The following is a 16,605-nucleotide window of genomic DNA, read 5'->3' as shown; positions in this document are numbered from 1 at the left end:
CACCTTTAAGAGGGAGCTCAGTACTAAGAGGTAGCTGGGCCCCTGGGTCCTGACCTAACTACTGATACCCAGGGACTGGAGCTTCAGTCTGAGTGTGACTGGGATCCTACCAGGTAGCAGAGGTACTGGAACCATTAGCCACACTCCAGATATACTCCATTACATCCCTTGTTTCAGTTCCCAGACTCTGAGGTATGTGCCTGGATGGACGGTTTACAGGACATGCTCCTCCCTCCAAATTACATTGTAAGGTATGTACCATAAGGTGTAATTGGGACTGGGGGGCTGAACAAGTCAGGCTGGGCTCACCTGACATGTCCCCTACTCTCTGGCAGCCGGAAGCCATTGCTGTGAAGGTGCAGGCCATTGGACACGCCGTTGGATACACCATTGGTGGACATCTTGCCGTTCTGAACTTCTGGCAGGGGTGGGGAGAAAGGAACAGCAACAACTCAGGAAGAGGTCCTCATTTCTTTTCAGCAGCCCTCCGGCTTCCATCACAGAATCTGATGGTTCCACTATGGGCCATCCTCCCAGGTAAGATCCATTCCCAGCAAGTAAGTTCTGACAGACAGGCAGGCAGGCAAGAGCATAGGGAAAAGCCTGTGCGCCCTCTGCTGGTTGGAGAGGGACACAGCTTCAACTTGGCATTACCCTTAGCTGGGGGTGGTTGGAGGGAGTGGGGGGGTGAAGAGGTTTCCAAACCAACTGGAGGCCCTAGGAAGGAGTCAGGGAGGAAACTCACTCAGGACAAGAAAGAAGGGCAACTACTACACGTCCTCAAGAGAAAAGCCACGGAAAGAAACTGTTTTTCAGAGAGAAGTGAAAAGGGCTGTGGTGCAAACCCCTTTGACAGATCTCTCTGACCTATTGTTATCTTCCTTCTTACTGTACAGAGTGTTCTTTCAGAGAAACTACTCCTTTTGGAGGATCACAGCCACAGCACAAGGGAAGGGGCAGCCTCCGCAGCAGAAGTGGCACACATTCAAGCTCCCCAGCAGAGATACCCCTAACCCAAGGGAGAACTTACCCCCTGAGGAGTGGCATTTTCTAGGCAAGAGGAAGGTGTATGGCCGTTGCTTGTAAGTCAGGTCAAACAAATAGACCTAGAGTGGAAGGGTTAAGAAAAGAGATGGCGGCTGTGAGGTAAGAATGTGGCTGGACCAAAGCAAGGCTTTGGGGGTTGGTGGCTCTCAGGAATATAGTAAGTATTGAGCATGGAACCATCAAGCAAGGCCTGGAGGGGTTCCTATGGGGCAAACCTCAGGCAGGAAAATTCTCCTGGTTCCTGGCCTGTAGGGTGGGCTGCTTAAAACACTGTCATTAATTAGAATCACATGTTTAAGTTGGAAAGGTTCTCAGAAGTCACAAAGCCAAAGATCTCATTTTACACATGGGAAAACTGAAGTCTCAGAGAAGGGAAGCCATTTGCTCAAAGTAACACTGCTACTTACTTCTCTCAATAAACATTATCTATATTATCTAATGTTTAGTGAATTCTTACTTTGCTTTAGGAGCTCTGCTAAGTGTTTTATATGACTTACCTCATTTCATCCTAGAAACAACCCCCTAAAGAGGTACTATTATTTTTTTAAGTGTGTTTATTTTTTTTAGTGATCTCTACACTCAACATGAGACTTGAACTCATGACCCTGAGGATCAAGAGTCACGTGCTCTTCCCACTGAGCCAGCCAGGCGCCCTAAGAAGTACTATTATTATCACCCCCTTTATAGATGAAGAAATACGGGCTCCGAGTTTATTTACCCAGGGCAATAAAAGCAGTAAGTGGCATAGTCAGGACATAAAACCAAGTCTGTCTGGCTCCAAACCACTCTGCTAGATGCCTCTCTACTCATCCTTATGCTACCTTTAGGCCAGGTGATGGCTCAGCAGTCTGAAGTCAGAGCCGTATTCTGAGCTCAGATGCTCGTCTATTCTCCATCCCATTTCTCTTGTACATAATCCACCTTGCCTTGTAATGTCGTTAGCTGGTTCACGTGCTATGTCTGCCTTGTCAACTTGGGATGGATCATATTTCACATTTGTCTCCTTCATGTTTATAATAATGGCAGTCTCAGAGTTAAGTGCTCAGTGAGTATTTGTAGAATAAGTGGATTTATGCAAGGCTTACTAAATATCCTGATTGAGAACATGCAAATAGAGGGTTTAGTAATCTGCCATTATCAAAAAACACTCCTAAAGCTGGCCTTAAACCACAGCCTGGCTGCATGCTCTCAGTCCCAGGGTTTCCTCCTAGGAAAATAGAGGATGAGGAAACTGAGGCTCAGAAAAATGAAGAGACTTGTTCAAAGTCATAGCACACAGAAGGCCAGCATTTGAAGACGGGTCTGTCAGTTCTAAAGCTATGCTCAAGAAAAAGACAAAGCCAGGGCACCTCCTGGGAATTCCAATGATGCCATGCTGCTCCTATATTTCACTGTAAAGCCATTTACCATAAGGTTGGTGCTTCTTGTCTGCCTCATGGCAGTGGAAGTGAGGTACAAGCCCTGGATGCTGAATTTGGGTTGGTGGGGGCAGAGCCAGCTTGGGCAGCCACACATACCTGCTCCCCTCCCATATTGACCAGCAGCTCTGTGCCATTGGGGCTGAAGGTCACATAGGTGGCAACCAGCACTCTCAGACGGTTGTTGTAATCAGGCAGCTTCACTGGCAGGTGACCTGTGGGAAAAGCTCAGTTACCCCAATGTGAGACTCCTCGTTTCCCCCAAGAGGAGCAGGGAGTTGTGTGAGGCCAACATGTCAATAACGATAGCAATTCTCTTCATCATAAAAGCAGCTACATGTGTTGAGCATTTACTATATGCACTAGGCCAACTACTTTATATACTTTATCTCATTTAATCATTATGACCCCATTCTATGGAAAAGAAATGAAGACTCATCAAGGGTAAGTAATTTGCCAAAGGTCACAGGATGGCTGGTAAATGGCAGTCAGGATTAAAGCCTGAATCTGCCTTACTCTAAAACCCATGCTCTTGACCACCATGCCATGTTGTCTCTTTGCACCACCCCAGAAAGAGTCAGCACCCGGCCAAGAACTTGGGGCCAGAGCTGGGCTGAGCCCTACCTGCCACGTAATACTGGGCTGCGCCATCCGGAAGGGGCTTCTGTCGGTCACAGAAGGTGTGGACACCTGCTGAAGGGCTCTGCTTCATGCTCTTCCTGGTGGGAAGACAAACCATATAGGTTATAAGCCCTAGGCATACCCCTGGCTAGATCAGACCATACTCCCTATAGGAAAACCTAAATTTGTATCACTGAAAGGTGGTACCCTTAGCTTCCTTACCTCAGCAACCCTAAAGGTCCATCAGCTAGATAGCCATGCACACATACATTACAGTGCTTTACAAGTAGGTCCTGTCCATTGTCTTGGTCCTCATGACCACCCTATCATCCTCATTTTATAGATAAGGAAGCTAAGGTTTAAGTCCCGCTCCAAGTCAAGTAGTGTGTGAGGAGCAGCAGTGGTTGCCCAAACCCACAAATGAAAGTAAAGCAGGCCAGATGTCCCTGCCCCTGTCCCAGAAGTCCATTGAAAACCCACGCTGGTGGAGCTGTTCAGGTCTGGGCAAAAAAGAAATTACATGTACAAGATTATAACTCTGTACAAATACTCATAGTAAAAGAACAAGCAGAAAATATACACAGTGATTTCTTTTAGGTAATGGATCATTTGTAGTTTATTATACTTTCCATATTTTCCAAAACAAGCATGGATTAAATTTTTTTTTAATCACAAAATTTAAGGGGCACCTGGTGGCTCAGTCAGTTAAGCATGACTTCAGCTCAGGTCATGATCTCACGGTTTGTGAGTTCGAGCCCCTGAGTTGGGCTCTCTGCTGTCAGCCCAGAGCCCGCTTCAGATCCTCTGTCCCCCCCACCCCCCCACCCCGCTCCTCCCGCTCTCTCTCTCTCAAAAATAAACATTAAAAAAAATAACAGAATTTTAAAAACCCACTTCAAAAAAGAAGAGGTCATGGCAATGAGGGACAGGGGCAGCAAGTTCCCAGGGACTTGCCCACAGGAGGCTGAACTATTCATACCTGTGGTTATGGATCATGCGAATGTCATAGAGCCTCACAAAAGGCCCACTGGCCCCTACTGCCAGGCAGTTGTTGTCCTGGGGGTTGACGGTGAGGCACTTGGCCTCCACCAGCTGGCCACAGTACTCTGTCAGGTCAATCAGCACCTCCGAGTGTTTGCTGTTCTCCCGAAGGTCATACTGGCTGTGAGAGAGGACAGTGTTAGGGGATGGGGATTGGGTCCTCCTGTGAGGCAGGGGAGAAGCCAAGGCTTTGTTATACAAAGGAACTGGGAAGGGCTTTGACCTGTTCATAAATAATAAGAATGTAAAAAAACCACCCCCATTTCCTGAGTGCTCACTGTGTGCCAGGCACCTGAAATAGGCTTCTCACACAATCTGTTTTATTTTTCATATAACTACTTAAGGTGAATACTACTATATTTTTTTTTTTACAGAGATCAGTGATATTGCCATTAAGTACTATTTCTACTGATTCTAACATTGAGAAAATGATTTGTGTCTTGTGTCCCTAAGTGTTGTACATGGATTATCTAATTAAATCCTCACACCAGCCCCAGGTATCGTTAGAACGCTGAGGCTAAAGGCAAGTAAAGCACCTGTCTGGGGTGACACAGCTTCCAGTGTGAAGCTGGAATAGTGTGGAACTGGAAAGACAGCCTTTAACCACTTGGCTTTGCTCCTTAACTCCAACTTTTAATCTAATTTCTTGCAGGAGACAGAAGTACGGAGGTGATATAAAAGAGAATCTAGAGGTCGCCAAGAGTTATCTAGAAACACTAAGCACCAAGACAAGCCTGAGTCCCACTCAGGTAGTAAATGTCATGCCAGACATCCCTGGCAGTAGCACACCCCTCGAAGCAGTCTGGGGGACTGTTGTGCTGCCACTCCACAGGCACAGAGAATGAGGAGGGTGTCCCCATGTGGTCACCCACTTCTTGCCCAGATATCGGCAATGATCTCCACCCTGTCTGCCTCACCTTTCTAAGCCGTCCTCACCAGACTGCTCTTCCTAGAATACTGTCTTTGTTCCATCAGTCTCCTGCTCAAAAACCTGCACAAATTCCTCAATATTTTTAGCATGAGCTTACTGTTAATTTACTTTTACCAAACTCCTCAGTCTGGTTCCCAAGACCTGACTGCCACTAAACTTGTTCCTCAGTTTTCTAACTGCCTCACTTACGATGACAGACAGAACTCTCTATCCCCCATGTGGCACATTTACCCCTGCCTTCACAAACTGTTCAAGCTGGAGAGTCCACTCTGCTTTTCCTTGCCCATCCAAATCCTGTCTATCCTGGAAGGCCCAGCTTATGCTCACCCTCTGCTAGAACACCTTCCCTGACTGTGCCTGTGTCTAACTGCTTAGGCTCCAATCCTACCTAGATGCTTGGCCTCTACCTGCTGCCCTGGCACAGTCTGGTTAGGTAAGGTCAATAAGAGTAACACAGAGTTTTACCTGTCACCGACCAAGTGCTTTCTGTCTTCCAAGTACCATCCAAGGTTTCACAGGCACTATCTGATGCTCAGGCCAACAAGGGAGATATTATGATAATTCTCATTTTACAGGTGAAGAAACTAAAGTTCAGGGGTAAAGTTACTTGCCCCAAACACTGAGTGACAGAGGTAGGACTTGATTCCAGGTCTGTATGACATCAGTGCCCTGCTTCTAACTGCTGTTTTATAGTTCGTGCATGACTTAGATATCTCTCCTCCTTTGTAACAGGGAAGAGCGAATCCTGTAAGATCTCAAAGGAGGCATTAAAGCAGGTTGGGGAGATAAGGTCACCTCTGAAGAAAGGAGTTAAAGAGCAATGAGACCATTTTAGGATGAAGAAAACTAGAGCAAAGATATGACAATCCAGGACAACGGAGAAGGGGAAAGTCCGCTTTCCCATTTCTGACTGACTATTCCCTTCCCACACATATGCTCACTGATCAATTGTTCGAGAGAAATGTATCAAGCACCACTATGTGCTGGGCACTGTGCTGGGCTCTAGGGACACCAACTAGGAACAAGGTAGAGATGGAGGTGCTCTGACAGTTCACTATTCAGTGAGTGATACAGACAAAAAGGTAAACCAAGAAGAAAATAAAATAAAAGAACTACAGAGGGTGATTACAGTTACAGAGGATACAATTAGGGTGCTGAGACAGAATGATGGGGGGGTCTACTTTGGACAGGATAGTCAGAGAAGGTGCTTATGAAGAGGTGATTCTTGAGCTGATCTTAGGGTAAGAAAGGGTCAAGCATGGAAAGAACTGGGGACAGAGAAAACCAGGCGGAGCAAATAGCAGGAGTGAAAGCCCAGAGGAGGCCGACATTATGCACTGGTGAGAGCAGGCTGACAGGCCCGGATGTAGTGCAGGAGAGGGTAAAGAGTGGGGAAGCCAAGAGCAGACAAACAAATGTTCCCAGCTGTATGTCCCAGACAAGTGCCCTGGGCAGACAAATGAGGCTGGAACTCTGTTGGAGGGAAGGAGCCAGGCCTGTGGAAGGAAGCAGTATGGGAAGATGGGGCGGGGGAGCCAACATGCAGTGGGAGCAGGGGAGGCGCAGGCCCCACTTGATGCCTCAGGCCCTTACCGGATAAGCCCATCTTCAGCAGCACTCCAGAATGTGTTGGGCCACATGGGCGCTGTGGCGATGCGTTTCACCCGGTTTGTGTGGTCTCCAAACATGTGGATTGTTTCCTTTACCGTCAGGTCGTGGACATGCACTTTGGAGTCGGCTGCCCCCGTGATTAAGATGCGGTCCCCAGCATGAGGCAGGAACTGCTCCAGAGAGATTGAAGAAGAGATTGGCAGGCAGTGGGGGTAGGGTTGGCCACGGAAGAAGACTAGCATGGATGTTAGCACCCTCTTTCCTTCTCCATATCAGGCAGGAAATGAACTCATCCAAGGCAGTCCACTAAGAAAACTTTGGATCTCAAGCATCAGCCCATAGGCCTAAAGGTCAAAGTTGGGACATACGCCTTTACTTTGCCGGAGTGGTCCTGACTTGTGCCAAACCGGACTACCTAAGAAATCTTCCTCTGATTCTTCCCCAGATAAGGGTTGAGTGGATGATAATCATAGTTGCTACCATTTACTAAGCATTTACCATCTGGCTGCCATCTGGGTAGGTATCTTATCTTATTGATGCTTAAAATAAAAATTGAGGTTCAGCAGGATTGTGTTCAAACTCAAGTCTGACTCCCAAATGCATACTGCCTCATGAGGACTGTTTGATAGCCTGAGGATTACCTAATAAATTAGTCTTAAGGTGAAAAGGACTTCCAGTGTTTTAAGGAGAAAGTAGTATTTTAAATTGATTCAAATATTTCTGGAGAACACTCTGGCAATAGGTAACAAAGTAAAAACTGCTTCTATCTTTTGACCCCAAACTTCCACTTCTGAGAAATAATTTTATTAGAAAAAAGAGACCTGTGCAGAAATGCTCAGAGCAGCACTCTTCATAATAGCAAATACTAGAAATGGCTCAAATGTTGACCCTTGGGGAAGGGCTGAGCATCAGGAAGAAACCTCTCCCTACAGTTATCATAAAGAATGAGAATCCCACCATTCTGACGAAATTGAGAAAATATTCCAGATGACATATGGTAAGAAGAAAACAGCCATAAACATAGCTTTGAACAGTAATTTTTAAAAGCATGTCATTCTATCACCTAGCTTTGAGGAAGAAAAATATTTAGTTGACTTTTTTTCTTTCTTGAGTTCAAAAGATTTAATTACCTTTTTTCTTAATTGAAAAGTTTCTCCCAATCCACAACAAGGCTGAATGGGTGCTGGGGGTGGGGCATTATTCCACATTTAAACAGCTCAAGTCCTACTGGACTTAAATGTTCACAAAAGAGCAATAATTCACTTTCTACATACCATTCTCTATTGGATCACCAGGACAAGGGCTGGATGAAACAAATGAAATTTGATCATTTTTAGGGGCAACCAGCAGTCTTTAATCCTGTCTGAAGACAGAATATACTTCACGCACAACAGTAATAAATAGGCAAGCCCTTGAGGGCTACTGCCACACTCACCACACTCTGTGGTTGCCACCAGGGGGAGCTTGAGGGCTAAATAAATATCTGTGGAATGTTACTATCTGAAGAGAGAAGAATCCTTTTCTACACTTTCACACAAGAGGAGGCTGAGGGTCTGTAAATGTAAATGCCTTGCCCCAAATCATACTATTAGGAAGTTACAAGACCATTGTCAAATTCTGGTTTCTGAACTCAACATTTTGTGCTCTATAATGCCAAAGTGATGGCTTAGGTCCCTTTCCCAGATCCCACCCCAAAGATTCAGATTGGACCTAACACTTTTCATGGGGCAGAAACCATCTGTTTGCCATGCAAGAGGTGAAGAGACATTGTTCTGTCTCTAAAATTGCAGAAAATCATCTAGGATTGGTCCCTGGAGCAGGAGGTGAAAATCAGAGCTTGGGCAGGAGGCAGGGTTTAGGGAAGTAAGTAGGTTCTTGGCTCTCAAATCTACCTTCTTCATGTATCTTGTAATTCTTCTTGATATTAATTAGGAAAATATTTCTTAGATTAGTGAGGCTTTCTAAAGGACAGTCTCACTCTCACATACATCCATTATAGAATTACAGGGCTGGAAAGGTCCTTAAAGGTCATTTCCTCCAAACTTCAACCTGGCAAATAAAGTTCCCAGTGTCGAGAGTACCTCAGTGCTAGGACACTTGCTATAGTCTCAAAGGGCCTATTCTACCTTCTCCAAATTGCTCTAAGCATTACACAGTTCTTTACTTCATGAGGTCCACATTTGCTTCTATGGACTCGGAGCCACTAATGCCAAGTCTGTTGCCTGGGACCAGAAGGCACAAAGTTTCATGTCACTTCCATTTCAAAGACTTCAGAGGCCTGAAGACACTTGTAAGTCCCCTTCCCACCTCTCCTCGGCTCAACTCCCTTCCACCAACAAATCAGCAGCTCAAACACAGAACAGCTAAAACACCTGTGGCCAGGTGCCTTTTTACAAATCATCTTATTGAACTATAATATCAAGCCTGTGGATTGCTGCTTCCCTTTTAAAATTAAATGATTTATTTACTCATTTATTCATGGGTCCAGGGGATTTTCCTAAGCTACTTCCTATTTACAGATGAGTAAAGAGGTTCAGAGAGGTCAGGTGACTTGCCTAGGTCACACAGCTTCCAAGAGGCAGATCAGGGAGTCAAACACAGGTCTCCCTGCTATCTAAGTTCATGGTTGGAACCATACCACCCACCATCACCACTCAAATAAATATAAACATCATTTCATCTAGAGCTGGCCTAGATGCTATAAGTGAGGAAGCGGAACATGGAAAAGAGATGGGGTTTCAGGAATCACCATCAGATACTCAGATCACAAAGGTGTCTGCGACCCCAGGGAGTACATGGAACACATATGTGCAGATACAACCATGCACGCAGACCAGTCATGCATGCCTTTCACTTGCTCTGTGCCTTATCCTGCTCACCTTGACAGAGAAGATATTTGCAGTGTGTCCTGTGTGCATGGAGAGCAGCTTCTTGTGGTGCAGCGGGTCCCACACAATTGTGTGCTGGTCATCGGAACCAGAGGCCAGCAAGCTGCAAGCAGAATAAGGGGTTCTACCTCTCCCCTTCCGGCCCCACCCCCCCAAACCCCACATTCCCCACTGATAGGGAGTGAGGCCACACAGAGCGTGAGGAACAGGAGATGTCACAGAATTCAAGCATATCTTGTAAACATCAGTTGATTCTCTTCTACTTTGTCCTAAAGATTTCTCATTATTCCTTAAACACATTAGATTATCAAAAACACAGGGTTTGGATGGTCATCCAATTTATTGTTCAACAGTGCGTTGATAGTGGTGGACTAAACTTCACTGCACAGAAACGAGCAGTAGTCTCTTTTCCCTAGATCTACCAAGAAGGAGGAAAGTCCCCTCTCCCAGCCTCTCCACTCCCCTCTCCAGCACCCTCTTCGGTACTCTAGTTCATACTCACTCTCCTTTCTCGTTCCACTCCAGACAGTTGACACACCCTGAGTGACCCTGGGGAGTAAATGGAAAGGGACAAGAAGACAGCCAGTTAGAGGTTCTCTTGGGGAACTCAATACTGAGAAGTGGAACTGAACAGGTGAACCAGCCTTTCCATCATCAGTGTTTTCCAGGTGCATGTGAGTGACCAGAATTGAATTAAACTGCCTGGTATCTTACAATATATAAAGTACTTTCATATTATGATCTCACTTGATACTGAACAACTGAGCCCTAAAGGGCAGGTTTCATTGATCCTGTTTTGCAGAAAAGTAAACTGAAGTTCAGATGAAAGTAAGTAGTAGAAGTGAGATCCAAACAAATTTCTGCTCCTACCACTGTCCCTTCAAGTGACATCCCCTCAGCCACAGAAAATTTGCCCAGAGAATATCTAACCCAAAGGAAGCCAATTAACTAGAAAGTTGATCTTTCATTCATTTGGCATATACTTAATTTATCAAGCACCCATTGCACACCAGGTGCCGTTCGGATACTGGGGAGACAGCAGTATACAAAACAAAGTCCCCGATCTTCTGGAGCTTACTTCAAGTAGGTAGAGCCTGGTATAGTAAGGTTAACTGGGCCAGAGTCTTGAGCTTGGGGATGTGAAATGAGAAACATGGAGAGAGTGGGGCAGTTATCAATAGACACTGAGGTTGAAAGCATGCACAGAGAGAAACCATGGTAAAGCTAGAGCTATGAGGAAACAGAATCCATGAAAAGCAGAAGGTATAAAGTGGCAGAACCAAGTCTTACATGGGGGAAGGAAAGAACAAGTCACTAGGCATTCCTATATACTGGTTTCTGTTCTCTCACCCTCCTTCATTCCTAATGATACCTAGATTTTCATTTATTTATCTCTATGTTCCAAATTAGACCATGGGTTTCAGCAAGTGTAAATCCATTGTCCTTGACACACTGATAGGTTTAGGAACTTAGGCGTAAGCCAAATTGGACGTGGCATTTACTTGGGCACAGGGATTGGCTCAGAAATAAGCCTGTGACCCCAATCAGATGCAGGGGGCACAGTGGCTGGGAGGCTTCCTGAAAAGGAGTTTTCTCATTCTCAGGAGACAGTCTATGAAAGAGATACCTTTCTTCTTTCAGATTTTGGGTATACCAATGTGACACTTGGAATTGCCACCACAAGGGAAGCCAGCCTGAGAGTGAGGTCAATACACAGAGGAGTGACCAATACTAATGCCTACTCTACTTATGGACTTCCAGTTAAGCGAGACAATCAGTTCTTTACTGTTTAAGGTCATTTGACTTGGGCTGTTACTTGTGGCCCAAAACATGCTGATAAACTCCCAACTCATTCTTCAGGTCTCAGTTTATAGGCACTTTCTTCAAGGTGCTTTTCCTATCCTGTAAATTTGGGAAGGAGGCATACCCTTCCTGTGGGCTCCTAATGTCACACTGGATTATGACTCTGTGTTGACATGGTAGTCTGCTTCACCAGACTGAGCCCTGAGAAAGCAGACTTTGTGTCTTATATTCACTGCATCCTCAAGGTCAGATACAGAGCCCAGCATATATCAGTTGCCTGAATGAACAAATGAGTCCAGTGAGACTAGTGGGAAGAATCGAGAGATATGAACAAATCTAATTCCCCAACTGTCTAGTTAGAACGGCTTTTCCTCTGCCTTCTCCTTCCCTCTTACCCTTTGTCCTATAAAGATTCTTAGCTAGGTTGAACCACATTTCTTTCCAGGTTCTGCACTTAACGTGCATTCACTCTGTTCAGACTTGTCAGACTACTTGTTGACCTGAGCCTCTCACTCTCCCATGGCACTTGGTTGAAACCCCACACATGGCTCTGATCACTCTGTTAGGGTCAGAATCATTTCTGTCCTCAGCTCTTTCATTTTCTCACCAGGATGTAAATTACTTGTGCCTGGGCCGGGGTGGTGGTGGTGAGGGGGTGGTGGTGGTGAGGGCGGGGGTGTCACATCTATAGCTTGCAATCTCCCTTGCAATACCAGGAGCTTTGAATGATTGCCACTTACTGAGAGCTTACAAAGAGCTGGACACAGTGCTAAGTACTTGTGGTAGCCAGAAAAATGGCCCCCAGATGTCTGTGTCCTGATCCTCTGCAACCTATGAATATGTGATGTTTGGTGGCCAAGTAGACTTTGCAGATGTGATTAAGGTTAAGGTCCTTGAGACAGGGAGAGTATTCTAGATTATCCAGGTGGCCCCATTATGATCATGTAAGTTCTTAAAATCACAGAACCCTTCCTGACTGCAGAGAACTAGAGAGATGTAGGTGTGAAAGGGATTTGTCTTGTTATTGCTGGCTTTGAAGATGGAAGAAGGGGATTACGGGTCAAGAAATGCAGTAGCCTCTAGAAGTTGGGAATTGCAAAGAAACGAATTCTACCCTACAGCCTCCAGGAGGAACACAGCCCTGTCCAGATCTTGCTTTTAGCTTGGTGAAACCCAGGTCAGACTTCTGATCCACAGAACTGTGAGATAATAAATTTGTGTCGTTTTGAGCCATTAAGTCTGTGGTAACTTGTTATGGCAGCAATAGGACACTGATCCAGCACTCTCTATCTGTTGTCTTGTTTAAGAAACAGGTATCACTACTCATTTCACATATAAGAAAGACAGCACTGAGAGAGATTCGGTAACCTGCGGTGATACTGTAATTTATAATAAGAAACATGTAATTGGTCTTCTTCCCATATCTGAACCCCTAAAGACCTTGGAATTTCCTAAGTGATAAGAGTGAAAAAGATGTCTTGATATCCGTAACAAACCCCTTTCAACAACACCTGAGTTTATGTTAATGAAGTGATTTTTGGAAAGCGCCTAAGGATGGGGTCAAGTTGCTAAAGGAACCAATCATATGACTGGAGGGTTAGAACTTTCAGTCCCACCCTCCTGACCTCTGGGGAGGGGAAAGGGGCTGGAGGTTGAATAGTTCACCAATAGCCAATGATTTAGTCAATTGTGCCTATCTATTGAAGCCTCCACAAAAACCCAAAAGAAGAGGTTCAGAGAGCTTATGCATTAGGAAACATGTGGAGATTTGGGGGAGAGCAGTACACTCCAAGAGGGCATGGAAGCTCTGTGCCCCTTCCTACATACTGTTTAGGTATCTCTTCTATCTGGGCTGTTCCTGAACTATATTCTTTTAGAATAAATGGGTAGTCTAGTAAGTAAAATATGTTTGAGTTCTGTGAGCCATTCTAGCAAATTAATCAAATCCAAGGAAGAGGTTGTTGGACCCTCCAATCTACAGATGGTTGGTCAGAAGCACAGGTGACAACATGGACTTGTGATTGGTGTCTGAAGTGGGGGGTGTAGGGGGTGGCAGGGCAGTCATAGGACTAAACCCTTAGCCTGTACAATGTAATGCTGTCTCCAGATTGATAGTGTCAGAATTGAGTTAAATTGTAGGGCACCCATTAGGTGTTGGAGAATTGCTTAGTGTGTAAAAATAAACAAAACCCCGCACATATTGGACCTGCCAAGTGTGGCACCGCTAACAGTGGTGACATGAAGCAGGATTTTAACTTGAGAGCCTGAGCTCTTACGTATTGTCTGAGAAAATGGATGAATGCTTCTAGAATTATTGTCTTGTCCGCAAATCAGTAATCCATCCAAAGTATGGAAGACAGAGGCCACAGTAGACAAATATGATACTTATGACTAATTTTCACATGGTAGAAGCTAGTTTAGAGGTAGGTAAGTTGAAGAGAGTATAGAGAAAAAGCTCAAACCAGATTCTAACAAAAATACAAAGTAACTATTGACAAAAAATATTAATAAAGAGCTTTATAAGTTAGAACACATGTTTGGGAAGCTACTTAATAGGGAGCAGAGTAAGGGGGGGGTTACGTTGGCCTTGATAACGAAGACTGGCTTAGATATTGGGTCACAATCTATAATTACATTGTAAAATACAATGGAAGGAAATATGCCTATGATCTATCAGAATTAAAAAGTGGGTAAAAAATGAAGAGAGAAAACCTTAAACTTTTAAGAAACTGGGAGCAAGGATGTTTAGAGATGACTCCTAGAGAGGAACAGACCTTTGTGTGCCTCCCTGGACCCTTGGAAATACTGCTGTTTAGGGTAAGCTTTGCACACTGGGGACCTAGAGGAAACAGAAAGTGCACAGAGATAGAACCTGTAATAAAACTTTTAAATCTCACTTAAGTTCCAACCTTTTAGATCCTGCTTAACTTTGTTAAATATTGATTACAATTACTATTTGTTGTAAGTCCCTATAACTTGCTGAGTAGCATGGTGTATAAGAGGAGGAGGAGGAGGCAGGAAGAAGTATTTTATCACTGACACTGCTCAGAATTTTAGGTGCATGATGATGATAAAAAGCAAATGGACTTTTAGTGGGTTTTATTACTGCTTTAAAATTCTTTACAAACTATGTACCCCTTATAGCCTGCATTGCAGTCCCCACCTTGGTATGCCACTACTAGGTAGAATGCTAGTTAGTAGTATACACAATCTCATTATTACTCCCTTTTCACAGGTAAGACCAAGTCTCAGAGATAACTTACCCAGGGTTGCACAAATTATAAATACCAAAGCCCAGATGGGAACCCAGGTCAATATAACTCCAAAGTATTTCTCTATGCTGGACTACCTCAGATACCATGTTTATTACTGCCTGTATTAAGAAGAGATCTCGGGGCACCCGGGTGGCTCAGTCAGTTGAGTGTCTGACTCTTGATGTTGGCTCAAGTCATGATCCCAGGTTCGTGGGATCAAGCCTCGTGTCAGGCTCCGCTCTGAAGTGTGGAGCCTGCTTGGGATTCTCCTGCATTCTCCCTCTGCCCCTCCCCACTGCTTGTGCTCTTTCTAAAATTAAAAAAAAAAAAAAAATCTCATTGCTACCATCACCTTAAAGACTGGCAGTTTCATGTGAAGTTAAGCTTATATTTACCCTATGACCTAGCAATTCCATTCCTAGGTAATCACTTGAAAGAAATTAAAACATTTGTCCACATAAAGACTGACATAAGAATATCCATAGATGCTTTAGTTTTGAAAGCTCCAGAGGCAGCTGGCTGGCTCTGTCAGTAGAGCATGTGACTCTTGATCTCAGAGCTGTGAGTTCAAACCCCACATTGAGTGTAGAGATTACTTAAATTACTTAAAAAAAAAAAAGATGTTATTATTTTTAAAAAAAAATCTCAAAATTTAAAAAACAAAGGCTCCAAACTGGAAATAACCCAAATGGTCATCAACAGGAAAATGTATAAATAAAATGTAGTCTATCCACACATTGCTGAGTACTACTCAGCAATAAAAAGGAATGGACCGCAGATACATGCAACAACATGGATGAAACTCAAAAACCATTATGCTAAGCAAGAGAAGCCAAACACATACAAAAATATACTATCTAATTCCATTTACAGTAAGCCTCAGAATAAGCAAAACTAATCTTTGAAGACAAAAGCCACAAGGTGGTTGTTCTGAGGTAGGAGGGTTGACTAGAAAGGGTACTGTGAGAACTTTCTACCATGATGGTACTTTTTTTTTTTTAATATAATTTTTAAGAAATGTTTATTTATATTTAAGAGAGAGAGACAGAGAGACAGAGCTGTCAGCACAGAGCTCGATATGGGGCTAGAACCCATGACTGTGAGATCATGACCTGAGCCAAAGTTGGACTCTCAACTGACTGAGCAGAGCCACCCAGGTGCTCCAGTGATGGTATTTTCTAACTTGTTACAGATGGTTGTTACACAAGTGTCAAACTCATGTAACTCAATACTTGAGACCTATGCACTTTATTTTTGTGTAAAGCATACATCAATAAAGAGAGAAAAAAGGTAATAATAATAATAGCAATAGTAGCAGCTGATATATACTGAGCACTATCTCACCATGTACCAGGGACACTATTGTGACCTTCATATATAATTTTAATTTTTACAACTGTCTTATGATGGAAACATCATTACTATTCTCATTTTTCAGAGGAGGAAAAGGTTAATACCCAACCCCATATTGTATAAATAGTGTAGCCAAACGATGAACCCATGTCTGACAGATTCCAGAACTCAGCTGTTAACCATGATGTTAGACTGCCTTTTTAAATTCTAAACTGTCTCTCCTAAAACTTAAATGCTTGCTATGTGCCTGCCAGTATTATACCAGGCTCAGAGAGACATAACTGAGTCAGACAGACGCGTCTCCTGTCCTCACAGAGCTGATGAGTTTTGTTTTCTCTTCCTCTACACTAAATATATAACATTAGCCTTTCCCCATGTTATTATAAACTCCTCATAAGCATCACTTTAAATGGCTATAGAATATTCATCCAAAAGTTAAACTGTATTCACCTCTACCTTAGTGTTGTACATTTAGGTTAGTTCCAAATTTGGTGAGTTGATGTATTTTAAAATTCCAGTGGGAAAAGAACATTTACAGGTGACTGGTCAGCCCAGAGTAGGCATAATGTCATGTTTTTTATTTTTATTTTTTGCATTTGGCTGGAAATATATAAAATCTGTGTTGTAATGCTAGATAT

The 16,605-nt window shown here is 43.9% G+C and overlaps 1 protein-coding gene across 4 annotated transcripts in view; it reads right to left on the bottom strand.

Annotated features, from left to right (window-relative positions):
* WDTC1 (WD and tetratricopeptide repeats 1) overlaps positions 1 to 16,605 on the bottom strand; it is a 64,969-nt gene that overhangs the window by 10,416 nt on the left and 37,948 nt on the right. For 3 of the 4 annotated variants that reach the window (XM_086716146.1, XM_086716144.1, XM_086716147.1), the window contains exons 4-11: positions 10,060 to 10,106; positions 9,549 to 9,660; positions 6,652 to 6,839; positions 4,066 to 4,248; positions 3,090 to 3,184; positions 2,565 to 2,680; positions 1,031 to 1,106; positions 310 to 418 (exon numbers count right to left, since the gene is read on the bottom strand). In XM_086716146.1, coding sequence (XP_086572272.1) covers positions 310 to 418; positions 1,031 to 1,106; positions 2,565 to 2,680; positions 3,090 to 3,184; positions 4,066 to 4,248; positions 6,652 to 6,839; positions 9,549 to 9,660; positions 10,060 to 10,106 — 926 coding nt within the window. The remainder of the gene's footprint in view (positions 1 to 309; positions 419 to 1,030; positions 1,107 to 2,564; positions 2,681 to 3,089; positions 3,185 to 4,065; positions 4,249 to 6,651; positions 6,840 to 9,548; positions 9,661 to 10,059; positions 10,107 to 16,605) is intronic. The other variant, XM_086716145.1, reaches the window with a different exon arrangement.

Source organism: Puma concolor, chromosome C1 (assembly GCF_028749965.1).
Source record: "Puma concolor isolate L17-30 chromosome C1, mPumCon1.1.hap2, whole genome shotgun sequence".
NCBI classification, from domain to species: domain Eukaryota; kingdom Metazoa; phylum Chordata; class Mammalia; order Carnivora; family Felidae; genus Puma; species Puma concolor.
This window is presented reverse-complemented; position numbering and strand designations above follow the sequence as displayed.